This window comes from Scleropages formosus, chromosome 22 (assembly GCF_900964775.1).
Source record: "Scleropages formosus chromosome 22, fSclFor1.1, whole genome shotgun sequence".
NCBI classification, from domain to species: Eukaryota; Metazoa; Chordata; class Actinopteri; order Osteoglossiformes; family Osteoglossidae; genus Scleropages; species Scleropages formosus.
In genome coordinates, this window is record NC_041827.1 from 23,318,319 (window position 1) to 23,346,026 (window position 27,708).

The window sequence follows — 27,708 nt, forward strand, 5'->3', positions numbered from 1 at the left end:
TGGCGCGCGACGTCTTCAGCCCCCTACCAACTCCCCCATCATTGATTACTACCTTTTCGGTTCTTATGAATTGATTCCATTTCCTATGAACCAGTGACCAGTTTATATTGTGAACCTCTAACGGAGTTCATTTTACATCTTAAACTTTGAATTACAACATTACATAATGCATCAGCGTCCAAAGAATCGGGTCGACATGGTATTTTTCCTTTTAATTATTATTATTTATTGCTCAGCCAAGTCCAAAATGATACTGTATATTGCTAACAGGTGCCATGTTGACCACGAAGCAGCCGAACCACAGTACAGTAACGTGTGTAGTCCAGTCCGGCGCTCATAATCCACACACACGGCAGCGACACGACTCACCCACGTGTGTCTTTGTAGCACTAGTGCTGTAGGAGCAAAGAAAAACCTCAAACTCAAGCAGATTTTGTCAAAACAGTCTCTTTACAAAACATGGGTGAAATTACAAAAAGTATGGGGAGATAAAAGAAGCACAATGCAGCAAACGACCACTGACGTCTAGCACATTTGAAGAAGTCACATAAGCGGTTGGCCGAGCACCAGGACCGCTTTCGGCTCTACAATTCAAACACGTTACAAGGGGAATGTCGCCGTTACATGAGGCAAAAACACTGAGAACAAACAAAAAAAAAAAAAAAAAAAGAGGCAGCATCAGAAAAGATGGGAGTTAGATAAGAGACATGGCCAAACTTCTCCTCCAAACCCCTGTACAGTTCATCATTACACTAAGAGCTGCATAAAATGTTCCTTTCTCAATAGCATCCTCTCCAAAATCCACAGGTAGGGTCATGTTCAGTGAACAAAACTGTTCGCGTTACCATACATAATGAAACCACCTTTAAGATATGTACTGCCATGACAAATTCTAAGCAAAAATGTACATCTTTTCATCGAAGTAATGCTGGTAGCTTAAGGGGTACTAAAATGACTTCTTGCATGAGGTTAGTAGTTGTGATGCATACTTTGAATGGGTCTTCAACAAGAGGTGTAACTGCTTTGTTGGTTTTCAACACGTGGACCTCAAGCTGACACCTCTCTATCAACAGTGCCCAACAACACTCAGTCTTCCATCCTTCCTTCTAGCAGCTCTGCCTTGGACGAGTCTTCTCTAACTAGCTAATAAGGTCCCTTAACCAAACCCTGTGGCAACTCTCTCCAGTACTTCGAAGCTGATCAGAATATTCCGGTTGGCAGCTCGCTGCTGAACATTCCATCCAGGTCCAAGTCCTTGCTCATTAGCTCCTCCTCCACGTTCTCTAGCGCCCACTGGTGGTCAGTCAGCTCCAGGGCCTCCCATTCAGCCTAGCGAGGAACCGACAGAAAGCACAAAACTGCAGCCTTCATGTTCACAAACACAGCACAGTTTCTGTATTAGTCAAGTTGTTCGCACGTCCCTCACAAGAGGTCCAACATCAAAAGCCTGAAGGTTCTCAATACTGGCTCCAATGTGGTGGACTGAGTTGTCTGTCACTCAAAACTGCTGAATCCCTCAACAATATCAACTAGTAGTGAAGTAACTTCAGTAGTGAAGGTTTATAGACCTGCCTTTTTGTAATAACTTTCTCCCTGTCAATTCTACATACAGTTATTTGTGTAATGTATGCTGGCAAAAATTGTGGTATTAGACTAACCGACTGTACTTTGAAACGTCTGCATAGGGTATCTCTTCATCTATTGATGATAACTTTTTCCCTGAGCTGTGTGTCTCTTTGCAGAAAATCATATGTAAAACAAATAAATTTAGACGTACCTTAAAAGCCTTGTTAGTGTCAGCTGGCATAGCCATAGCTGCACCACTCATTTGTTCCTGCATGATTCGGGACTGGTCCGCACCTGTTGGGACATCAGTCATTAGATTATTACCACCTTGATTTAAAGGCTCCAGCATTCAAAACTCTAATTACACAACTGTAAATCATTCAATACCATCCAGTTTCAATACCATGCTCAAATATGTAAGAGTGCTTTCCACTGGTGGAGCTTAATGGCAAGAGAGTAAGTTCCATCCTTTAATCACTGCAGTATCACTGGCCTGTCATACTACATATTATCAAGGAAAGTAACAATGCTGCAAAAACATAATAATGTAGGAAGTTCAAATAGAAACAGCCAAATTCTGGATTAATGAAAAGTAGAAATTTCTTGGTTCAGGTAATGAATGACAGAAAGGCAAGTTTTTGTTCCAAATTGTATACTAAGTAATATTTGGGAAGCATTTCTGAAAGAACAAAACAACAAAAAGCAGAAAGAGCAACACAAGGACACAGAAAGGAACTGGCCTTTCCAACACTTGACACTGTTGATATAATGGAACTGGCTCTTGCTATTTGTAGAAATGTTCTGTTAATCCAACATTGGAAAGTTGAAGGTAGCGTTTCCACATGAACAAAAGAACAGATTCAACTCCCGCCTCCCATACAATGTCAGAAAGAAGCAAATACCACACATTACAAAAAAAGACTATTTTTCATTTTTCAATTACAAAAATAAAAAGCACAGCAAAATTAAGACCGTTCTTCCCATTTCTGAATACGCAAATTGGGAAGAACAATCTTTTTTGCAAAGGTCATTTTTCCTAGCAAGAAAAGTTCAGATATGAAGCAAGACGCAGATCAATGGGTAAATTACCATTGTCTTGTCCCAGGATTAGAGAGTACATGCTGCGCAGGCCGAACACATTCAGGAAATACCAGGACGCTGAGCTCACCCTGCACACATAAACAAGGCCTTACAGAGAGAAGACATTTAACACTTGCACAGTCATACCTTAATGTAACTCAATACCTGAAAATAATGATTATTAAAGGTGCTAAAATGGGTACATTTCATTTCCCCTCAGATCTTCGTCATAGCTCTAAGTGTTTAAAAATCCTGAATTTCTGATGACTTCCAGCTGATGTAACAGATTAGCAACACCTTGTATGGATCAAGAACTTTGTTTTGAAAGGTACAAGCTAACAGTAATACTAGGTATATTAACTTTTATTGTACCCATTTTACATAGTCGCCAGGATATTTTGTGTCGCTGGATAACATAGAAACTTCTTAACAGAGCTAATCTTTGGGTTTTCAGGACAGTAAGTTCTTAGCAGATGATTGTTTACTCTCAGATGTGAAGAACTGCAGGCTGATATTCCACTGAATGTACAAGGAGACTGGAAATGACCACACCAACATTCTTCCTATTGCCAGGAAGGGCATGAAACCCAACAACACTTCAGGGCCATTTCAAGGAATTTGACAGACAGAAAAACACACAAAATAACATAAATCAAGATCAAAGGATTAACGGACACTAACCATGAGGCATCCAGAGAAAGTAACTCAATTCCTTGCTGCAGCATGGGCTTAAAACGTAATGTCAAAGGGAATGGTACCTTGGCTGTGAAGGCAAAGAAAATTTTAAATTTTAACCAAATGCAGAAATACACTAGGGACCATGTTTTTCACAGTTCAGACTATGAAGCACATACTAAAACAAATAAAACCTTTAACAAAACCTTATGTACAACACAAAGCTAGTCTGCCTCAACATGCTTCAACATGTTTTTTACCTCCTATTATTACTGAATATTGAAGAATCAAAAACTGGCACACATCCACTTTACAATCCATTTCAGTATAAATGAGGAAAAGACTTCTAAGACGACAAATTAATTTCTCCAAAAATATATTTACTTACAAGTGGACTGCCCATTTGCAAACTTTGTAGAAAAGTTAAAAAGCAGTCATGCACTCACTTGTGACAAACCCTGAGAAAGTCCAATTGATCCATCCCCCAATAAGGATCATGGGGAGAACATTGGTCACGTTGCCTTTCATCATGTCAGTCAGCATGGTGGGGTCTGGCAGAAGAGAGACACAAGATAGAGAAATACTGAAAAGTGCAAACAAATACACTGTATGGAACAGAAATGGATTAAAAATCATAGGAGTACTACAAGTTTAAATGTGATTTTATATTGATGGTATAGCATAGGCTCTGTGTATATTAAGGTATATATTTGCTTGCTCCATCCATACAGAAAAAAATGACAAGGTTTAAACCGATAAAGCAGTCAGCTAAGTGTACCTGTCATTGGGGAAGGGGGGACCACCTTTCGTTTGGTCTTTTTGAAGAACCCATCCTCCTGGTTGTTGAAGTAAAACTTCCTCATCAAGAAGGACTGTGGAGAAAAAACAGTAAAAGCTTACCTCCATATTCTACCATTTTCTAACTAAATTTAATAATTCCCATGCAATTTTACAAATAGGTTGTTTATAGCAAAAATGCAGCCATCAACAGCAATAATAATGCAAACTCTGATGTAAACCAGTCACCCAGAATAAATGAGAAGTTAGCCACACTGCTTCCTCATCTTACAAAGAGAACAGGGATCGCAAGTCTGTTCATAACTCAATTTGTTTTATAAATCCACTTTTACTGCTAACTCAAGATCAGTAAAAGCTTAGCAACAGATTTTGTCTCGATTTATTTGCTGTCCCATAAAAAGCTTAGATAAACCTGCAATACACATCACATCATCTGAACCGCTTGTCCCATACAGGGTCGCGGGGAGCCAGAGCCTAACCCAGCAATACAGGGTGTAAGGCTGGAGGGGGAGGAGACACACCCAGGACGGGACGCCAGTCCATCACAAGGCACCCCAAGCGGGACTCAAACCCCAGACCCACCAGAGAGCAGGACCCGGTCAAACCCACTGCGCCACCGCGCCCCCCAATACCTGCAATACATAATCTGTAAAACTGGTTTCATTATATTTATTAATTTTAAATATTAAAATTGTCTGGGGGGGGGAATGATTTTCTCAGCCTCCAAATCAATCCCAAAAAATTAATCTCATTCACATGCAGTGTCTGTCAGCTTCTGGCCCATTTCAGCTTTCTTATCTATACAATCAAAAGTTTAATAATACAAACATCCCTTGACTTAAAGGTTTCTTTCTGAATTCTCAGAAAAAAAGCTAAAATACACTGGTTAACATTTTTATTAACTGTGAACATTAAAAGTAATTTAAAATGACCAAAGATAAAAGCACATAATCGCCACACATTCCCACTTCAAGACACAATTCCCTTATAAAAAATCTCATAAAACAGATGTGAAGATTTGCTATTTATTCGAGATGACTGATATATTAGTCACCACAACGCTACATAACCTTCAGCAAATGAGAGCGATACACCTCATTACCTGAGAGAAACTCAGGTCATTACTATTTTTTATTCGCACACTCTTAGTTATCAGATTTAAACAAGTGTAAAGGAGTGTTACTTGTTTCTATGTAGTGTCCCCTGTCATCACTTTCTTGTGCTGCTCTAGCCTCATGCAATCTGTGAAACTATTTACTGTAATACAGTACATTAGAGCAAACAAATGACTCCTATCCCAAAATAAATCATTGTTCATTTGTAGCTATAACAGTAATTCTTCATAACAAGACATTCTGTATACACTTTTGTGAATCAAAGCCTTTGACATTTACATTATATCAACAGTGTAAGTTATATTTTAATGTACTGAAACCTATCTAGGTATAATCGTTCAGTGTATTTTTGCAAAACCATCTAATAGGTCAGGAATCTACGCAGTATTTTCCTGTAAGAAATTTAGTGACACCTCAAATTTTGAGGAAAGTGTGTGATCGCTGCAATCTTCTCGCTGGAACTTTGAGGGAGAGCCAAAGCCAATCCACGCATGGGAGCCCGACAAATGTGAACAGTAATAGACAGACATGATGACATGGAGAAACGCACCTGTTTGGGAATGTACTTTCCATTTTCTCTCAGGATTCTGCTTCTGATGAGAACCTGGCTGCACATCCAGAAGGACAAAAGACAATGAAGCGTGAGAATGCGGTAGGAGTGTTACACTCAGTGTAGGAAGGTGTACATTGATTCACAGCGCAGCAGCAGCAGCAGAAGACATGATGATGATGATGATGATGATGATGGGACCTGTCGGAGACTTGCTCCAGCGTGAGCTTCTTGTCGCTCTGCAGCAGGATGGAGACGTAGTGTCGGATCACTCCCACGAGGAAGGTGATGAAGACGATGGGCAGAACCACCCACAGGCGGATGTTGGAGTCCAGCAGGAGCTCTGGCTCAGCCATGGTGGGGCAGCTGTCTCACGAAGAGAAAGAAACATAATTTGCACGTTTATAAATTTAAGTGTTAAATGCCGCGTAAGGAACGACCCATCACGCACGCACGCACACTGACTGACTGACTCCACTCGTCGACACACACACACGACAAGGACAACGCCGGTAACCAACGGCCTGGCCTGAAATTTTTTTTCCAGGCCGGAACAAAGCTACCAGCTCGGGCTGCTTCTTCTCAGCTTCTTCTACTAGACTAGTACTACTAGGAGGCGGTATTAGAAAATATAAACAATGACTGAACTCATATTCGCGCCTACCTACCGCAGCAGGCTAGCAGTGAGTTAGCTAGTTAGCTAGCAACAGAGCTAGCAATAAAGCTAGCAATAAAAGATGGAAGTTCCTCACAAATGCAGAACGACTCGAGTCGAGTCGAGTCGAGTCGAGTCGCTGCCCCCCGCCGGCTCACCCGCTATCAGCTCCGATGAGCGGATTCTTCGTCTCTACAGCGGACGGTCCGCTCGCTATCTGTGGAACCGAGGTGGAAGGGAACTATGTCGAGCGGTCAGAGGGAGAAAAGTCACCGCAGTCCGTAGCTTCGCTAAGGCAACGAGCTGTCACTGCACCAACGATCACATAGCGCGGACGGGCAAAGCTCATAACCAGGAACTGCACAACGCGAAAGGCGGCGGAAACACCGGAAGTGCTCGCTCTCTTTCGTTTTCTCCGCCTCCTTTTTCTTCTTCTGTGGTGTCCGAGTCGTCGAATATCTGCTGAAAGGTCACAGCGCCACCGCTCGGTCGTGCCGCTCTACTCACCTGGACCCTGAAAGCGGAAGTCCACCCGGTCCCCGCTTTACGTGGTTTCTCTGATACGGCGCTGTTTCCGTGTTTTGAAACAATGTGTCGCCGGTGTCTGAGACACCGAAACCGCGCAGATACGTCGCTTGACAGCCGCTCACAAACGAGTGCGTTTTCACTCGTAATGTAAAATTACAAAACCAAAGTGAATCTAAAGGTATATAATTTTACCACGACAAAGGGTGCTTTATAAAGAGCAAGATGTCTTTCGCAATAAATTACTTTTTTTTTTTTTTTTTAGAAATGGGAAGCGTTTGTTCCCTTCTTCTGTTCCTGTGCTCCATTTCCGTCTGCTACAATGATGTATTTATAGAATCCTAAAGACGTTATGTATTCTAATGCTATACCACATGATTGGTGGAGAAGAAAAAGGAAATAAAGTAACTGGGAGGAAATGTGGAGAAATTCTGTAACTGTGTTTTTGAAATGTAATTTTTGAGTTTTTGTTGCATGAAATTTCTGTCACAACCTTTTCCCCCAATCCTTCGTTTTTATTGCTTTTCAAAGTTCTTCCCTCCTGTCCCCTTGTGGTACAGCGTCTGCTAAAATAAGTAATAAAAGCAATAAACCTTCCTGAAAATTGACTAGAAATGTGGAGTGCGACTTAAAAAATATGTAAGGGCTAATCAGGCGGGATTTTTTCGAGGGGGAAGAAGAAAACAGTGACGGAAAGTGCGTTTTGATATTTGCAACCGAAGAATCCTCGCGTCGCCTGAATATCAGGCTTTTTCAGGGCGGGGCGGTCGAGGGGCGCTTTTCTCCGCACGGCCGCCAGGTGGCGCTGTTACCGGTCCCGCCGCTCGCACAGAGAGCGACGCTGCCAACATGGCGGGCCAGGAAGACCCGGTGCAGAGGGAGATCCACCAGGACTGGGCCAACCGAGAGTACATCGAGGTGATCACCAGCAGCATCAAGAAGATCGCGGACTTCCTGAACTCCTTCGGTAAGACTAAGAGAGGAGCGCCTGCCGCGTGCCGCCGCGTCATCATTTTTATTCGCTTACGCTCCTCCTCGCGGTGGCTGCGCGTGACGGTGACGGCCGAGCGGGCGACGACGGAAATAAAATTAAAACATCGCAGTATAATAATAATAGTGACAGTGTGTGTCCGTGGGACTGCCATTCATAAGTGTAACTTTGTACCCGCACTCTGTACATCGTCATCGTCATGGCTGTTTGTTTCATTCCTGAACCCGCCGCAGCTCCTCACTTTTATATTTGAACAAATTCGAGTCAGTGTGTGAGTTGTGTAGCTACTACTACAACAACAACAACAACAACAACAACCCTGCCGGGCTGCAAAAATGATGGAATCACCACACTTGAGCATATTTACCCAACTTTTTTACTTCCTAGCAAATAAACAAATCACAGATTTTTTGTTTAATAGTTAGACATTCTGCCATTGTTGAACATACCTCGAACAAATTAAATTACTTTGATTTGGGAAAAAAAATTGCCATTAATTAGAGGAAAAAATTGTGGAATCATCAACAAAAAAATACAGTCATTACTTTGTCGTTCCTCCTCGGGCTTTTATGATGGCCTGGATTCTTTGAGGCATTGACTTCACTAAGAAAAAACAGTATATTCTTCATCAGTCTCGTTCCAAATATCTCGAATAGCCGTTAACAGATCAGCTTTGCAGGATGGAGCCTTGTCACGATGGACCAGTTTTTTCGATTTCCACCGTAAATGTTCAATCGGATTGAAATCCGGACTGCTTGCTCGCCACCTCATTGAGTTGATACGCCTTTCCTGAAGAAAAGCTTTAACTCTTTGCTCTGTGGCAAGATGCATTATCATCCTGAAAAATTACTTCTTCACCACCAAACCTATTTTCTATTGATGCAGTGAGAAAAGTGTCACAGCGTTGATTGCTGAGGTCATGATTGTCATCTCGCCTGGTCCTTTACCTGACATGCAACCCCATATCATGAATGACTGAGGAAATTTGATTTGTTTTCTTGAGGTAGTCATCTTTATATGTTTCATGAGAACGGCACCAGACAAAAGTTCCAGCATCGTCGCCTTGGCCAATGCAGATTCGTGATTCATCGCTGAATATCACTTTCATCCAGTCATCCACACTCCATGATTGCTTCTCTTTAGCCCACTTTAACCTCATTTTCTGTTTAGGTGTTAGTGCTGGTTTTCGTTTGGCTTTTCTATATGTGAATCCCATTTCTTTCAGCCGATTTCTTACAGTTCCGTCACAAACGTTGACTCCAGTTTCCACCCATTTGTTTTTCATTTGTTGTGCATTTTCTATTTTCAAGGCATATTGCTTTGAGTTTTCTATCCTGACGCTTTGGCGTCTTCCTTCGTACTCGTATGTTTTCCTGTTATTACCTTCCCATTTTGTTTATACTTGCACCAAATTTTAGACACAGCTGACTGGGAACAACTAACTTCTTTTGCCACACTCTGTGTTGGATTTCCTTCTTGAAGAAGTTTTATTATCCTTTCCATTGTTTCTATTGACAGCTCTCATGTTGGAGCCATGTTTCCTTTCAATTAGTCAAGTCCAACAGCTCGTTAAGCTCAGTAAGCGCTTTCTTTTAACTGCAGACTGCATTTTTTGACTTGTGTCTGTGTTTGTTTTAAAAACGCAAATACCGAGTGATTCCATAATTTTTCCTTAACATTTAGTGATTCCATAATTTTTTCTTCTACTTGATTTGAAAAACAATGCCATTAATTAAAATAATTTAATTTGTTTGAGGCATGCATAATGAACCCAGGATATTCAGCTATTAAAAATTGTTTTGTGTTCTCTCTGTGATTTCTTTAATTGTCTACAACGTAAAAAAGCTGTGTGAACATCCTCAAAGTGGGGTGATTCCATAATTTTTGCCAGGGGTTGTATATTTGAAAAGACTAATAACAGTTCAGGCACATTGCATTACCACGATAACTGAACATTTTTGGAGCCCAAAATATGCTGTTTGGGTGAATTCACTTATTTCCTTCCTTGTCAGGTGTAGGTGTCGCAACCGACTCTTTCCACCTCCAGAAGTGTTTTTCTTTTCTTACACCAGTTGTATTAAAGCTGGGAATGGTGTAAAGGGTGTAAATGGTGTAAATCTGTGCTGCTTCTCCTCCCCTTCAGACATGTCCTGTCGCTCCCGCTTGGCCACCCTCAACGAGAAACTGACGGCACTGGAGAGGAGGATTGAGTACATCGAGGCCAGGGTGTGTGTCGCTCCCATCCCCTCACATTCCTCGACAGTCCCCAGAGCACCTCTTCACCCACTTTTCCCCCTCTCCTTTTCCTTTTTGTCTCGCTTTAGGTGACGAAGGGAGAGACGTTGACTTAGGGCTCGTGGCTGATGCTGAGCTCCCCGCAGATCCTACACAGAAATGGCTAGCGGATTAAATTTATTTATCTTTCCTTCCTTTTTTTTGCATTTTTCACTCTGAATTTTTGAGATTAGTTTGAATGGGACCACTGGTGTCTGTGCAACAAAAGTTATTTTTTCTCCCCAGGGTGTCTTATAAGCGACACAGAACAAGAGCATAGTCGTGCACTGATTCGTTTTGATACAATTTTTTATTAAATGTTGAAGTTAATAAACACAAATGTGTTTATTATTTTTAACAACTTTTAGCCAGTCTGGGGAAATTGTGATTGCAGATGGTGCAGTGGACTGTTTCACTTTATTTGCCATCAGTTATGTGCATAGGATGAAAAAGTTTGTTTAATGCTGATATTGAAAAAAAGGTTTTTCCACCCCCCCCCCCCCCCCAAAGTGAAATACTGTTAATTTCCCCAAAGACTTGCGCTGCAGAGACGAATAAAAAAAGATATTTGCCTCTAATTGCTATGCTATCTGGGGACTGCGTGTACGGTAGTGGTTTGAGCTGTCACCTTATACTCAGAGGACCCATGTTCAGTTCCCACCTCCTGCTGTAGTAGCCTTGAGCAAGTTACTTACCCTGAATGGATACAGTAAAAATTACCCAACTGTATAAATGTCAGTTGCTTGAAGAAAAGCATCGGCCAAATTGCTGAGGCTCCTGCTTTGGTTTATAGGCCAGTACACTGAAGAAGGGAATGTCTCAAAGTGCCAATTCAGCTTTGCTATTCCATATATTAAGTGTGCCTGTACGTGTGTGTTTCCCGTTCCTCTTCAACACAATAAAGTTTTCAATTGATGGCAACTTGTCTTTTTGTACATTGTTTTGTACAAGTGAGACGTTCTCTCAGTACTAAATGAGCTAGCAGCGATGAAGACTCTACCCAGGTCTGTTGTCAAAAGACAAAATGACTGTTGGCGGTACCAGGCGTGGGCCGCAGGACTGGTACAGGAACTAGTACGGTTCTGTTTGCGGCTGAGCGGACCGACACAGCTGTGGCTCGAGAGGAGGAAGCCCAAAGAGACGGTGGTTCGCCGTTGCCGACGTTCCACCGGTTGGCTGTAACTAGAGCGGTTTCGTCTGCAGTCGAACACTTGGGCAGGAGCATCGCCGCAGGAGGCGCCAACACACTCGGCAACGTATATAGGAGGAAGACGCCGGGATCACGCCTGCGAGTGAAAGGGGACTCCCTGATGGAGGTCACACCAGACAGGGACCAAAAAAAAAAAAAAGGAAAGAAACTCTCCTCGGCGCTGGACGATGACTCGCACCCTCTGGACGCCGCCACGGTAAAACAAAGGAGCGCTTTCAGCGTCCGGCCGCTTCGCTCCCGCCGTTCCGAGGAGCGCTACCTGAGGCCGCTTCTACCTGCAGCCATCAGGATCTACAACAAGTCCTCCTGCTGAACTTTCTCTGCGTCCCACCGTATCCTCCGCCTCCTTAATTCGCTGCCTTTTCTATAGAATCTATGTAAATGTGTTTGTTTCATTTTAACTTACTAACTTTTCTACTGGAGCAGTTTGGGTTAAGTTACCTCACCTCACTGAAGCGGGAACTACAGCTGGAGGTGGTATTCATTCAGACCTTTAGGTTCAAACGTGCCCCTGTAAATAAAGTTTTATTCTTTGGTAAATGGTGCTCTGGTGTTTTTTGTTTCACATAAAAACGAAGGTGAGCAGCCACACGATGAAGCTGAATGATGAAACCATTTCCGCAGTTTTACACCCCACCGCTGGTGAGATTAGAAACACAAATTCCCAGAAAGCATTTCGTTTTAGGGCGGGAGCTCCACTTGCAATGCATGCTGGGAAGGAGAAAGGTACAGAAGCCATTTTAGATTCGTAAACTGTAATGGAAATAGGCCCGTTATTTTCAAAACAGAAGAGTGCTTATGACATGTTCTGACATTTTTGCTTTTCCGTGTATTTTTCTTCCAGTAAAACTATATGCACTTGGTAAGTCGCTGAATAAATCTTGCATTCTGGATATTTTTTACGTTGGTGCCGGTAGCAACACGGCTTGAGCAGCAGCAGAGTACGTCGTGTCGTGTGTCGGTCCTGCTGTTGATACCAGAATTGCGTCTTTATTTAGCGACAAACTTTGAACGGCATTATGCTTCTCATTTACCTGTTGTTTTCACCTGCTACGCTCTTTCAGTACTCAGACAGAGCATGTTGTTGTTCTTTACGTCTCATGTGAAATTGAATTGAATCTCAGTTCTGACCGGAGGAAATTTATTCATTTCAAATTTACCCGAGTGACGGTGTCTGTACCTTAAGTTAACTAAAACAAAATGTACTGAATATTTTATATTAATAAATTATTGTGCATTTTGAGTAGAGTTTATTTAGGCAAGCGGGTAGTAAGTTGGGAAGTTAAGAAAACTATGCATGTTTTCAAGGGAGCGAGGTGAGTGTAGCAGTAAATTTAACCGACACGTGTCACTTTTAGTTTCGAGAGTTTTTTTTCGATCGATCCTCATCCTCAGCTCTGATTTACCTTTCGTTTAACCGACGCGTTTAAGTGACTTGATTTAAATAACACTGTGTTGGAAAGTAACTGTACAGTCGGTAACTATACTGTGCTGTAAGGACCTGAGAGACTGCAGCACAGTGGGATTCAAACCAATGAATGAATGCCCTCAACCGTTCAACCAGTTGGTCCTACATCCAGACCTAAGATTTGTCCATCATCGCTGCAGCGCTCGACTCGTCTCGGTCTCGGTGCACCGACTTGGCAATGCACTTGCTCCAGTTTATTTATTTTACATTTAGTTTAGCAGATACTTTCTCCAGAGACGTGCATCTCAGAAAGTACGTATGCATTTGATTTGGCCAACTGATGGGAGAGACCTGGATCATGCAGACGTGATTCTTGTTGAATAGTCACTGTCTTATATTATTATCGCTGTATTAAACAGTTGATACGTTACACGAGTAGCTGCGCGTGGGGTTTAATTTTTTTTAAGCAGGTAACATGGTACACACTTATGAAGGACATGATGGGAAATCAGGGGAGAAGTCCAGAACACGTTCGGCAGTTTCGAATGAGAGACAGAGAGAGGGAGCTCATTCCACCGGTGGACCCAGAACCGAAAACCTTTTGGGCTTCACACGTGTAGGACCACCGCAGTTAAACTTCGTCATATTATCCAGTACTTCAGTATCTTTAGTTGTTGTAGTGTGTAACTCAGAAAATAAAGATGTGTATGTCCTTTTCCCACTTGCAAATGTATGGAAGTAGATGTGAAATTTTCGACAAGTCAGTCGACTCATCTCTTCGGGTAGAAAGGTGATCGCTGCACTTTTACATCAACCCACATAGCTGAGATGCAGTGTTTGACCTTATCATTTAATGTGTGTTTTGTCTGATTGCTTATTGACCTCTCCAAATAATTCCCTCTCAATTTTAGTTGCACAAGGTAAAATCAATGTGTCCCCAATGGTATGAGGTTTTTCTGTTGAGCGGCTTTTTAGACTGCCGTGTGCGATTTATTTAGGGCTTTCTTGGGGTTTGGGTTATTTTCATTTCTTTTCATTTCTTCTACTTTGTGTTCAAGTGTCCTGGTCTTATATTAAAACATTAGGAGCAGAATTGTCCCCTTGTTCTGTAAGTGATATTGTGGGTTTTTCAAATGCAGACAATTCTATGTGCTCATCTTCTACCGGTTTTCAGTGTGTCTTATTTTTCCACAGATTTTCTTTTTTTAAAAAAAAAAAAACTAATAGCCAAATCTACTTGCTGAAGTGAAAGAGATGGGAGCAGACAAACGGTGAGAGATCTGTTTTTGCTGGCAGCGTTTTTGCACTGAAACTACAGCCATCAATGGTCTCTTAATTGTGTCTGTTACTTTGCATGCTTGCACGCATTGACTGTGTTTGTACGTTTCCACATGCGCGCATTCAGAGTGAGCCGCTCTGAGCGCAGCGGGAGGTATGGACCTGACCAGAGCCGTGATGATTCAGAGTGGCGAGAGCGCCGTGACAGGGACTCGGAACGGGACTACGAGCGGCGCTGGGGTGATGAAAGGCGCAGTGATCGCTATGATGACCGGAGGAGTCGCGATAGTCCCGAGGTGAGATTTGGATCAGTTGGTAAGGTTATTCAGGCATCCTGGCTAAGGAGTGCTTTGTTTATCTTCATGAATCATGTCAGCAGTCTTTGAGAATAGCTCTAAAAGTAGTCTTTGTTTTTAGAAACTTGGAGTTGAACAAGCTGTGCTCTTTACATTTGTTATTAACACCTGAGAGCTGACTTGACTCATTTATCCTCCCTCACACGCACAAATGCACGCAGAGAGAGAGAAAGCGGCATAACAGCGACCGTTCTGAAGATGGCTACCATTCGGATGGAGATTATCCTGACCAGGACTACCGCGGAGAACTTGAGGAGGAGAAAGAAAGCAAGACCATCATGCTCAGGGGCCTTTCGCTCAATGTCACTGAGGAAGATGTAAGTCTTTAGCTTGGAGACTCAGCTGTGCTAACGTACTTTAAAGGCACGAGTGCCCTCCTCCAGTACGCACCTTTCAGGGCGGGCTGCTCTCCGTGTGCTACAGTCAGTCTGGTGCTGTTTATAGCAGAGGTGCGCCAGTTGTGTGATCCCGGTCACAGACTCAGTCACGGTGTGTCCTGGTAGGTGTATAAGTGCAACAGTCATATAAGCCATCCAGTGATGTGCAGGCTGGGTGACAGTGGGTACAGGAGCAAAGGCATCCCTCATCAATTTCCCCTTTCGTTCTCCTCCTTTTGAATGATTGAATGACCCCTTTTTTTTTTTTTTTTAAAGTTAGGGTTTCCCAGTCTCAGAATTTGTAAATTCACAGTCTGCACCTGGTATTTTATTACGAGTTTTTTATTGGATTAAGATCCATGGTATAGCTAGAGTTGCACAGAGTTTCCCAGTGCTGCTTTAAAGGGAGATAAAAGTAAACCTACTAAGAGGTTGTGCAGCACAGGAATAAAGGCTATTTTGCTGTACCACATAATGATAATGGCAAGATGACAGAATGATAAGATGGGCACACTGACATATTCACACCTGTACACTGAGTGGTGTGAAAATGATAGCTGACAACCACATTATTTCCTGTCCTGTATTACTAACTGGCAGTTATTTACATTGCTTTCTGTGTGGTTTATTAAAAATACATTACAAAGTATCACTTTTGCATTTGAAACGCTAACCCATACAGTTATTCAGTCATTTGTGTACACTTGGGCAGTATTATGTATAGGATGAACAAGTCCAAAGAGTAAAAGCAGAGGAATCCACCGGTGTCCTGCATCTCACACAGTTACATCGGAATAGCTGGGAAGACAAGTTTCAAGTTTGTCATAGGTACAAGTACTGTGTACAAGTATCATGAAATTCTTCTTGAATGCTTCTCCACAGACTATGAACAAAAACAATAGAAATACTGCACAAAACATGACAATGACAATAAGTAATGCTAATAAACAATAACAATAAAAAATGGTAACAATAAATAACAGTAGGCGGTCAGAGAACTCAGAACATGAGAATGCTTAAAGTGACAGTGTAATCTACCACTGTGCTTGGAAGGAGCAGTGCACATTGGTGAGTGTTGTATACTCTACAGCAGTTTGCAAGCTCGAAACGGCCATAAAACGCGTTCAGTTCGTCAGGGAGAGACGCAGCGGCGCCTATCACTGTCCGTGTCTGTGGTTTGTAATCTGTTAGAGTTTGGATTCCCTGCCACAGCCTACGTGCGTCTTGAGTGCAGCTAAACTCTGATTCTTCCTTCCTGCTGTATTCTCGTTTTGTGTTGGCAATGGCTTTGTGGAGCTCGTACTTAGACTTCCTGTACGTGTCCACAGGTACACGCGCAGATCTTATTTCGGATTTCGGCGGTAATCCACGATTTTTGATTAGGGAATGAGCAGGCTGTTTTATGGGGTATGTAGACACTTATACAGTACCAGATGAAGTCCGTGACCACTTTGGCATGCTCGTCCAGATTGGAGGATGAGTTTCTGAACATGTCCCAGTCCACGGAGTCAAAGCAGCCCTTAAGCCTTTCCTCCGTTTCTGGTGTCCAGCACTACATAACATGGACTCATTCCTCAACAAACTAGTTCATTGAATGCATTGTGGAAAAAAAACATTTCTATAAATTACATTCATTTTTTGCTACTACTGTATATGTCTGTGTTTTGCTTAGGTTTTAATCTGTGTATTTTTGTCAGGTTCGAGCTGCCCTGGAGCAATTGCAAGGACCCCAGCCTGCAGATGTGCGACTGATGAAGAAGAGAACAGGTGAGAGTCAAGTATTTGGAGGAGCTCTGTCTCCAACTTCCTCCTCACATCATGTTGCTTGTTTTCAGATAATTTTGCCATCCTTTTCAAGTCCATATGCTGAAAGTACCTTTTTTTTTTTTTATTTTGAAAAGCTAAACTGATCGGGGAAGGCAGTGTTTTTTTTCTTTTCTTTTTTCTTCCTTTTTTTGGGGGGCAGGGAAGCATCTCCCTCATTTCCAAGTAAGATGTCGATTACTGGCATTTCTGTGAATGAGTACAGTCTACACATTGATCTGAAGGGTTTCTTCCAGTAGTCTTTTTTTTTTTTTTATATGCTTGATGTTTACACTTTTCCCCTCCAAAAGAAATCGCTGTGGGTTTCTTGAGTTGTGAAGCAGTTTGTGACAGAGTTTGATTGTTATGCCAAGAACTCTGACTAACACAGCTCCCGTCTATATTTGAATGCTGTCTCTAGGTATAAGCCGAGGTTTCGCCTTCGTGGAGTTTTATCACTTGCAAGATGCTACCCGGTGGATGGAGACCAATCAGGTTGCTTCACAATCGCCAAGTCTAGATTTTATCTTGGAGATGAGAGAAAAAAAACGCAAATAGTTGCGATGAGACAAGACGAGGGACCTGTTTTGCTTTATTTTAGCTGACAATTTGCATAGAGCTGGGGGGTCCTTTGTGCATTTTTTTTGTGTATAGGGAAGGGTAAAAGGCAATGTAAACCTTTGTTGGTCTAAAGTATTTCAAAGGTATCTAATAGGTTGTGCATAGTTTTATGTGAATAAACCATTTTTGATGCATTGAATGTTACATTTTAAAATGAATTATATATTTTTTATTCTTGTAAACATTGTATTTAACCTGCATATAATAATATACTCAATTTAATAAAAAAAAACAAAAAATCTTATGTTTAAAGGAAGATCCCATAAAGAAATGTGGGTGTAATTATGAAAGGACATTGGACCCTCTAAAGCTCACAACCCAATGTGTCAGTTTATGTATTTTAAATGAGGAAAGGGAAGTGGATATTGGCACCACTACAGTCAACCAAGGAGACAGTCTATTGTATGTGTGGTTTTTTTAAACCAATTTTTTTCTTTCCCCACCTGAAAGTTAATGAAAATGAATGAGGCTAGGTTAATGAACTAAGCTTGTTCTTTTATAAAAAAAAAAAAAAAAAAAAATTTATTTTATCTTGTACGTTGATGAACACTGCTTCAAGATTCTGATATTTTAGTTACCGAAAACAAGACTTCTGGGTTTCACAGCACACTGTGCTCCGGCTCTGTGTCCTGGCCCGTTTAGTGCCTCTGCTCCTTCATCTGAAGAGGACCGGGCCAGGGCCAAGCTGGCAGCCCTCGGGTCCGATACACACTTGCCAAACGCGTGCATGTGTATGTAAATGCTTGCACACATGAACGCACACATTCACGCGTGCTCCTGTTCCTGATTAAGACCAGCTAACTCTTGCAGCGCTCTGCTACTTCCCTTCCGGGCCATGCTCGTTCTTGGGGGTGTGACAGATTCAGCCTTGTCAGCCCGAGGGGGCCCATGTAGAGGGGGACCGGTGTAATACTGGCCTGTCTTGGTTTTGCAGAAACTGCTGACGATCCAGGGTAAGCCTGTGGCCATGCAGTACAGCAACCCCCGGCACAAGTTTGAAGACTGGCTCTGTGGCACCGTAAGTGCAGTGCCTCCCATCTCAGCTGTTTGTCTCTGACTGAGCGCCGCTCATGTTGTCTGCATTCAGTAGAACCAACCATCTCATTTGACAGCCTCCATTTGTGATGCTGAGCACTCAGACTAGTGTGTGCTGCCTCTTGCGACGTGGTGGATATGGGTAAAATGCTTAGTGTTTACCCCATTTGATTGGAAGAAAGCCTCATGATCATCAACTGATCCCTTGTGCCCACTGTCTAGTTTGCTTTTGACTGGAGACAACTTGGCAAGGTTTCAGTGCTCAGTCATATAGATGGTCTTGAATAAAAACAATGTAACCGGTTGCTTGCAGTGTGGCCTGTACAATTTCCGGAGAAGGCTGAGATGCTTCCGGTGTGGAGCAGCCAAAGTAGGTAAGTAGCCTGTGCCAAGATGCCCCTGCACCCCATGGGAGGGGGGTTTGGTGACCGTTGGACAGTAGAAGGCAGACAGCCAGTCGAAATCCTCGAATCGACGCTGTTTCCCTTTTGTAGCTGTTCCTCCCACAGTTTTGCATAATCAGTGACGTGTGAAGATGGCACAGGGATTCATAGAAATGGAGTGGGGATGAGGAACCAAACTTTCTCAGTTTGGAAACATAGGAGAAGATTTCCTTGCACAGGAGAAGTCCAGAAATGCACAGGGCAGAACTAGGAATATGACACCACCTTGGAAGAGGCCCTTTGGCATTCGACCCTGGAGATGAAGTTGTTAATGAAAGTCTGTTAATGATGCTGCTTGTTGTTTTCACAGAGAGTGAATCTACCAGTCCTGTTGGAGTGACCCCAGAACCACAGCAAACTGGAGACTACTATGGTGACAGTAAGTAACTCCCTTATCTCTTCTGACTTGACCTAGAGGTTTTTCTGTTCAAAGGTCTGTGTGGAATTTCTATAGTGTTAAAAACATGCGAAAGCAGTCTAAAATCGGGTTGTACCTTTAAGAAATGAGTCTGTACTGACACAATCAAAAAGAAATGAAAAAGCAGTAGTAACACTAAATTGTGGGTATAGTGATGTCCTCTGTTAGCTAACCAGTCTAACTGAAACGAGTCTAATCTCCTGCCTTCAGCAATCATCCTGAGAAACATCGCTCCTCTCACTACGGTCGAGGCAATCATGACGGCACTGGCTCCTTATGCCAACCTGTCTGTGAGCAACATCCGGCTCATCAAGGACAAACAGACCGGCCAGAACAGAGGATTCGCCTTTGTACAGCTTTCATCTCCATTGGTGTGTTAAAGAAAAAGCTTGAGAATATTGTCAGGTGTATTCTTCCATGTAGTTAGGTCAGCAGGGCACATAGTTAGAGCTGCCAGCCTGCAGTTAAGGGGCAGTTGATTTGATTCCTGCTCCTGCTTTAATACCTTCAACTGAGGTCTTTTCCCTCACTTGCTCTAGTCAAAATGAAACGGCTGTAAAAATAGGTTTACAATTTTTAAGCAGCTTAGTATACAGTTCTGACAGTGAAAGTCACTTAGGTGGGGGAAAAGGTGTAAGTTAAATAATACTGTTTCTTCTGTGATGCATAAAGCCAGTTGTGTAAAAATGTTCCACCTTTTGTCTTAAATAGGAAGCATCTCAGCTTCTTACAATTCTTCAGGGACTGCAACCTCCACTCAAGCTGGATGGGAAAACCATTGGTGTGGATTACGCCAAGAGTGCTCGGAAGTGAGTTGGCATTGGCAGGGTTTTACTCTCGTCCAGCACCTCTCTCAGGCCTGATGTGTGCATACGCTCTGTTAACATATGACGGACAGTTAACCCCTGCAGTCACAGGAAGTTCATCAGCGGAAGGTTGTATAACACCATGCCTTTTCCCAGGGACCTGGTCCAGCCGGATGGGAGCCGGGTCAGTGCCTTCTCAGTGGCCAGCACAGCCATTGCTGCCGCGCAGTGGTCCTCCAGCCAGGTTCCGGTCTCTCTTAACCCTGTCTCAGTATTAGACAGAAACCCTGCCTATGCAGTGGCATGCTAATGGCTGCCTGTGCTCTCTCAGCCACAGCAGATGGTGGGTGGAGCCGAATATGGCTACCTCCAGGACGGCTACACGCAGTACGCACAGGTGAGCTCGTTGTTTTCATCCATCCCAGGTTGTGAATCCGGGTTGTATTTAGTAGTTTGTTTGTCTGCTTCTTGTGAGTTTAAACCTTGTCTAAGCTGGAATGTAAGGAATTGGTCCTCTCTGGAGAACACAATGACATCTGCGTATGTTTGCAATTGTACTTTTGATTGGGTGCGAGTTACCAAACTTTGATTTCTGAAACTGTGTGTGATATAGGTAAAGATTAAACATGAGCTAAATGCAGTATGTTTGAATAGCTTTTAGTGTTTAATCCTGTTTTTTTTTTTTTTTTTTTTTTTTAAAAAAAAAAAAAAAAAAATGCTGTCATACTTTTAAAAGCCGTTCAAGATAGGATTAAGAAAGTGTATGATCTTGTCATCTTAATGAATTTGCTAGCCGACAGTGTTTTGTTTCCAGTGTAGTGGTCTTTCACTACTTTTGTGTAAAAGCTTGACTTGTATACCAAAACCATTTAACTGTCTTGTTTTCTCAGTTAACTAAATTACTTTTGTAACTTGTTTTAATGTATTGTTCCTCAAACTTGGATTATAATTCTTAGAATAGTCAATGTACCAATTTAATACTCTTTCCAGTTATGCCTGTTTTGAGGTGACCACTGAATTTATATCTAGTGGGCTTCTGAAGGACATGCAGAGCTAAAGCTGAGGGAGCACTGTCACCTGGAACATGTAGAATGAGTGTTTTTTGTATAGTCTAATTTGCTCCATGTGACACTTCTGTTTAATTTTTATTTCAAGCAACATGCAGATATGTTCCTCAGTTTAAATAACATTATGCATGTGTGAAGGGTTTCATTATAACTGTTAATGTTTTCTGCAGTATGGCCAAGATTATCAGGCCTACTATCAGCAGGCTGCAGGAATGGACCCTGCGCTTGGAGCTGGACTGCTTGGAGGTACGACAACACAATTTGACTTTGACAGTTTGCGCTTTATTGAACTGATCAGTTGTACTCCTTTGCTGCTTTTATGTACTCCTCTGCACTCTTGCAGCTGCCCCTGGAGTGAAGACTGTCCCGGCTACTGCAGGGGTGGTGGTGTCACAGAGTGCCCAGGTCTACCAGCCCCACATTGTTGGCCAGCCTTCAACACTGGTACCCCCTTTTGCTTGTTACCTTTCAGCTGCCCACCATGGTTTGCCTAGAAAATATTCATGATGTGCTTTTTTTTTTGTTTCTTCTTTAAAGTCTCAGGCAGCAGTCCAGCAAGCTGAAGCAACAGCACAGTCCACCAGCACTACTGCAGCTACAACAGTAACAGCCACAACTACTGTGGCAACGACCACAGCAGCTTCTGCAGGAACTGATGGCAAAAGTGGTAAGTCTTCCTGAAGGATATACTGAGAGTTAATTTTATTATATTTTGTAAAGTACAGAGACTTTATTACACATTGAGATCTGAATATGATGACATAATGTTGTTACTGTTAATGCTTCTGCTCTACTCCAACCAGTAACACCAGACACGTCCACTTATCAGTATGATGAATCCTCTGGTTACTACTATGATACCAAGACAGGACTGTACTACGATCCAAACAGCCAGGTATTTCTTGAGGGTGGAAAGTAGAACAATGAGCTTGACTTGTCAGAAAGGCTCAGAGATGTAACGGTTTGCTTTCTGTCATGCAGTACTTCTACAACTCCCAGACGCAGCAGTACCTCTATTGGGACAGTGAAAAGCAGGCGTACGTACCTGCGACCAACACGACCACCACAGGAACCACACAGGCTGCTGGCACCGTTGCACAGACCGCCAGCACCACAACGGCAGCACCCACCAAAGAGGCCAAAGAGAAGAAGGAGAAGCCCAAGAGTAAGACTGCACAACAGGTAGTGTACCTGCTTGGCACTTTCAGGTTTGCATAGTGGCCAGTTACTAATGCCATTCAAGCACTGTGGTTTGTGACAGCCTTCTTAACCCTGAGTGCAAGGGCTCCACATGTGGATGTCTCTGCCAGATTGCCAAGGACATGGAGCGCTGGGCCAAGAGCCTCAACAGACAGAAGGAGAGTTTCAAGAATAGCTTTCAGGCCCTGAACCACAGCAGGGATGAGGAGAAGAAGGAGTCTGCAGCAGCAGATGCTGGTTTTGCACTCTTTGAGAGAAAGGTGACTTTTCATGAATGTCTGCATCAGTGTTTTAAGTGCCTAACCTTCACACCTTCAGTAGTTTCACATTACCGTCTTTCAAATGTACCTGAAGTTTCGGTTTTATTGTGACGATAATTTTCTGGCACAGTCCTTCAAGAAGCACTTTTTATGTGACTTTTTTTTGCAGCAGGCAGGTGGATTCGAAAAGCAGATGCTGATATCTGAGCTGGCAAAGAATGGAGAGGAGGAAACCCCAGCAAATAAGGTAAGGGAAATGTAGCTGGCTCTGTCACCCATAGTGTGAGAGCGAGCGAGTGTGTTTCATTGCTGTGTGGATGAGTGACCCATTGTAAATAGTGTATCTAGCAGTATGTCACACTGTGTAAATAAGGTGTGTTCACGGGAACTCACTGTGGAGAAAAGTGTTTCCTGAATGAAGTAACGTAAACGTAATTTTATTAACTGCTAAATTTTCTAGATATTCAACCTAGAAAAAAACTGAGCCTTTACACGTGTTTTTACTAGTGTGTCCTGGTGGCGGCGTATAGTGGAGACAGTGATCCAGAGGAGGTGGAGCCTGACCGCGGCGATGAGGGCACGGACAAACTGACAGACTGGAGCAAGATGGCCTGCCTACTTTGTCGGCGCCAGTTTCCAAACAAGGAAGCACTCATGCGCCACCAGAAGCTCTCTGAGCTACACAAGGTACACCGAGCCTTTTTTTTAATCCACTACAGTTAAAGTGGCACCAGAATTTTATCTTGGTTGAGGATTTGGACAGATGTGCATGTTTGACCTTTTTTCCTCTCAGCAATTTAATTCTGCCTGCAGATTAAGCGTAGCCTGAACTTCTGTGAAACTGTGATACAACAGCCTAAATTCAGTCACCACTTAGAATGGTTTGCAATTACGCAAAGATGCCATTACTATATGAATGAAACATTGGTTTTGTCTTTGTTTCAGCAAAACTTGGAAATTTACAGACGATCTAGAATGTCTGAGACTGAGCTGGAAGACTTGGAGAGGAAAGAAACAGAGGTAAAGAGCTGTTTTCTAATATCATTAGTGTGTGAAATGTGGAAAACAGATGCAGGACTGTTTTTGGTATACCTCCCACACTGATCTCCATCTGTTGTTGCAGATGAAATACAGGGACAGAGCTGCTGAAAGGAGGGAAAAATATGGTATTCCAGAACCTCCAGTACCAAAGAAGAAGAAATGCTTCGAGCCCCCTGCAGCTGTGTAAGTTATCTCTGTTTATCATTTGTCCCCTGCCGAGGAAATTCTGGCTGTCCCGTGATTCTGGGTGTTCACGCGGCTTCTTCCAATGTTCTTTTCCTGATTTCACAATAAAACAATACCGTTCGAAAAGAATGTTATCCTCATCTGAGCAACATCGCACAATCTGGTCTGCATTGTAGCAGCTTCTGTCATGGTTGCAATGACTGTTAAATGGTAAAACCTGAAATCGCACTCTCAGGTTAGCTTAGTGTCCCCTGTAGTAGAGCACTGGGGTTATGGCTCTGGATACATTTTTCTTTTTTTTTCTTTTTTTTTTTTTTTTTTTTTTTTTTTAGTTCTGTTATCTGAAAAAAAGAAAAATTTTTTCCTCATTACTCCATGTGGTGCAGCGTGTCAAGGTGTGAGCATCCATGCATGTACACATACTCCCATGATTTCAATCATATGATTGTAATTTTTATGCTTTTACCTCTGCAGGAACTATGAGCAGCCCACCAAGGATGGTCTTAACAGCAATAATATTGGCAATAAAATGCTGCAGGCTATGGGCTGGAAGGAGGGCAAAGGATTGGGTCGTAACCAGCAAGGCATCACGGCACCCATCGAGGTGAGATGCACCTTCCTTCCCCTTTTGTGACTGACAACAGAATTTATTATTCTTATTATTATAATACTTGACTATTGTCTCTTGCCCATGTTTTCAGACTTCAATGAGAATGAAGGGTGCTGGTTTAGGAACGAAGGGTAGCTCGTATGAGCTCACTCCATCTGACACCTACAAGGATGCCGTTCGGAAAGCCATGTTTGCGCGCTTCACAGACCTGGAATGAAAGCTGTGTTGTCACTTCTCTTTTCTCCACATGTGATTATTTCAGCTGACCAGTCGTTCACAGCATACAGAAAGCAGAGATTTCAGTTTGCCACCTGGTTTCAGCTCTTGATTCATCAGTTTGGTTTTTCACCCCTGGTTTTTGTGATTGTAGGTAGAGACTTCTGGTTAGAGGGCAGCTGCAGAGTCGTGGTAATGTACTGTGAGCAAGTCCCTGGGACCGGGATACCTCGTTTTGCTTTCAGATTAAAGGTCCTGTGTCTGGGCTTTGAACATCACATCAGCGTGAAAAACATAGAAGACCATTCTTGGCAAGATGAACTGCATCAAAGCTCTGTGAATGTAATGTTTATATGTATATATTCTGTCCAAGAAACTAACTTACCTCTATAAAATGCTGCAAGTGGCATTTTTGAGCATGTACAGTTTGTAAAGTTGTTTTTTTGTACAAAATGAGTGATTTGTTCCTAGTTGTCAAAAAAAATAAACTACAGTTCTTCACCTAGGAACTGGTGTGTAATATGGGTAAAAAGAGTAAAAACCTTGAATTCAGCTGGTCCTCAATTTGTGGTGATTACTGGGTTGGTGAGGCGTACATTTGGGTGTTGATCTAGATGGAGAAAAAAAAAAATTAGGACCATGTCCTTTTGAACATAATGTGACTATTTTGTAAGACTGGAAGTTTTTTTTTTTTGAAAGTACCTGAAGAGACATACTGAAGTAACTGAAACAGGTAAGTGGTTCAGGCCACCAAATGCAGAAAGCACTTGTGTATTGATACCTGAGGTGCAGGTCATGTGTGCTGCAGAGACGTGGGTGCTGTGACTAGTGGAAGAGCACATACACTGGGATCTGCAAAGGCCCTACGTTGCTGACTGAAGGTGGCTACCGAGGGACCACCAGTGTAAGGAGAATTGCGAGCTACCACTTAGCATCTTTTTACAATGGGACATGGCCTCCTCGTGTTGGCTGCTCTACTGAAACCTCATGGTAAATACCCTCTGGGCTCCTGTATCCAGTGTAGGGTGCTGTTCAGTACACCCAAGTGCTTCATTCTCCTGAGCCTCCTTACCTGCTGTCTCACGGCTCCACTACCACCTGGCTTTCTGTAAGCTGATGGCTGGAGCCACTGTGGTGAGACTCTTCTGGCACAGACAGAGAAAGACTAGACTTGGAGGGAAAGCATCCTTAAACCCAACCCTAACTCCCTAACCTCATCAATTATTTCTCTGTGCCCGTTAGATGGTCTCAGATGCAGGAAATGAAACGGTGTCTCAAGAGATCATGTAGCTCAAATAAAAGATGTACATTGCTTTGGAGAAAGGCTTCTGCTAAATGTAAATGAATAAATGTAAAGGTAAAATGCCTCTTTTAAAAAAAAAAAATAAAAAAAAATGCTGCAGTACTCCCTCCTCTCCTGTAGGGGGCAGTACAGATAGTGGGCAATGAGCCTCCAGGCCCAGTTCCTTGTCCTTGAGCTGTTGGCCTTCACGTCCTGGTGGGCTCCAGCACAGCACCATCACAACCATCTCCATCGCTCCACAGTTAGTCTCTGTGTCGCTTGTTATTACCAAAGCGTTCAAAAATGAGCTGGGATCAGTGAGAGGCACTCAGGATTTGAGCCCTGACCAGGGTTCAAATTCATTTCCACTTCCTGTGTTGAAGTGTCCCACTTCCTGGGATTGACTCCAAGTATAAGAGCGCAGTTTCTTACTCGTACGTCTCCCACACCTAAATAGAAACTACTGTACATTCAAACACGGACCATAAATGCAGTACCAACACCAAACGCAACATCATGGGGCGGCAGGCAGCACCGTGTTTAGCGCTGCTGTGTTCAGAGCTGATTGTTACAGCTTTGAATCCTACCTGCTACTGTAGTAGCCTTGAGCAATTACTCTGGTAAAAATTACCCAGCTGCATAAAAGCGTAAATGAGTGTTAGTAACAATGCTGTAAGGTGCTTTGTAGAGAAGTATCCACTAATCGTATAAGAAAATATACAAGCAGCGCACAGCAGGTGTGTTCATGCAGCTGTCAGTGTGGAGGAGGGGTCAGTAACCCAACGCGCTACGGGTAAAACACCCTGCTTTACTCCTTATTACCTCACCAGTGTGGGGCATTCACTCTTCTAGCTCATTCTTCTCTCCAAAGCAGCTTTCAATGAGTTCTAAATCCTAATCATTTATCCATTTACACAGCGCACTGATTCTTACTGGGGTAGCTGAGGGTAAACACCTCGCTCAAGGGCACTACAGCAGTAGGTGAGCTTCAAACCTGCGACCTTCGGAGCCAAAGTAGTAGTTCTGACCAGTTTGCTGTGAGTTGCGCTGAAGCTGGGTGGCACAGTGACACAGCGACACAGCGAGTAGCGCTGCTACCTCACAGTGCCTGGGTGGTGCGAGAGGACATGGGTTCGATCCCCACTCAGTCTGCATGGAGTTTGCATGTTCTCCCTGTGTCTCTGTGGGTTTCCTCTGGGTGCTCTGGTTTCCTCCCACACTCCAAAGACATGCTGTTCAGGTTCGCCCATAGTGTGTGTGTTCCACTGATGTATGGATGAGTGACCTAGTGTAAGTAGTGTATCTAGCAGTGTAAGTCACCACGGTGAATAAGGTGTGTGGGCTGATAAAAGTACATAGAGTTCATCGGAAGTCACTTTGGAGAAAAGTGTCTGCTAATTAAATAATGTAAGACACAGGAACACACTATGCAGGTAGTTCCAAGCTTTGGCACAACTTTCATCCCCAGGTGAGATCCTACTACACACCTCTAGCTTTCTTGACCTCCCAGCCTGTTTTATCTATGTTTCCGTTATTTTGTCCCTGTGTTTTTCTGTCCTGCAAAGTAAGAGAAGGAAGTTGTGTCTGAGATTTACAGCATTTGGTCTCCAGTAGGAGGCACTATTGCCATGAGAGGCCAGGTCTCAGCAGAGTAATTTACTCATTCCATTGACATACATCTGTGTGATGCTTTGCTCCAAAGCAACTTACTACACTGTTCACATACAGTACGTACAATTCACACACACACACACACACACACACACACACACACACACACACACATTGTCTGAAACCACTTATCCCAAGTGGGGTTGCAGCGAGCTGGAGCCTAACCCGGCAACACAGGGCGCAAGGCCAGA

General features: G+C 43.0%; 3 protein-coding genes across 3 annotated transcripts; 2 read left to right on the forward strand and 1 right to left on the reverse strand.

Moving 5' to 3' along the window:
* Positions 1-202: 202 nt before the first annotated feature.
* Positions 203-6,813, reverse strand: emc3 (ER membrane protein complex subunit 3). The gene is made up of 9 exons (XM_018734050.2): positions 6,598-6,813; positions 5,986-6,150; positions 5,785-5,842; positions 4,100-4,193; positions 3,768-3,872; positions 3,328-3,409; positions 2,656-2,735; positions 1,778-1,860; positions 203-1,329 (listed from the first exon to the last, which is right to left on the reverse strand). The coding sequence occupies exons 2-9, from the start codon at positions 6,138-6,140 to the stop codon at positions 1,201-1,203; spliced, it is 786 nt and encodes a 261-aa protein (XP_018589566.1). The 5' UTR covers positions 6,141-6,150; positions 6,598-6,813; the 3' UTR covers positions 203-1,200.
* Positions 6,814-7,758: 945 nt separating this feature from the next.
* brk1 (BRICK1 subunit of SCAR/WAVE actin nucleating complex) lies at positions 7,759-10,739 on the forward strand. Its single transcript, XM_018734058.2, has 3 exons — positions 7,759-7,931; positions 10,099-10,181; positions 10,280-10,739. The coding sequence occupies exons 1-3, from the start codon at positions 7,814-7,816 to the stop codon at positions 10,304-10,306; spliced, it is 228 nt and encodes a 75-aa protein (XP_018589574.1). The 5' UTR covers positions 7,759-7,813; the 3' UTR covers positions 10,307-10,739.
* Positions 10,740-12,157: 1,418 nt separating this feature from the next.
* LOC108923364 (RNA-binding protein 5-like) lies at positions 12,158-25,073 on the forward strand. The gene is made up of 25 exons (XM_018734043.2): positions 12,158-12,301; positions 14,042-14,118; positions 14,253-14,421; positions 14,643-14,798; positions 16,556-16,625; positions 17,083-17,156; positions 18,217-18,300; positions 18,631-18,691; positions 19,071-19,139; positions 19,389-19,549; positions 19,890-19,987; positions 20,141-20,228; positions 20,316-20,381; positions 21,222-21,297; positions 21,395-21,495; positions 21,589-21,718; positions 21,828-21,946; positions 22,033-22,233; positions 22,362-22,511; positions 22,684-22,758; positions 23,019-23,198; positions 23,457-23,531; positions 23,635-23,735; positions 24,213-24,342; positions 24,440-25,073. The coding sequence occupies exons 2-25, from the start codon at positions 14,102-14,104 to the stop codon at positions 24,563-24,565; spliced, it is 2,577 nt and encodes an 858-aa protein (XP_018589559.1). The 5' UTR covers positions 12,158-12,301; positions 14,042-14,101; the 3' UTR covers positions 24,566-25,073.
* The last annotated feature ends 2,635 nt before the right edge of the window (positions 25,074-27,708 follow it).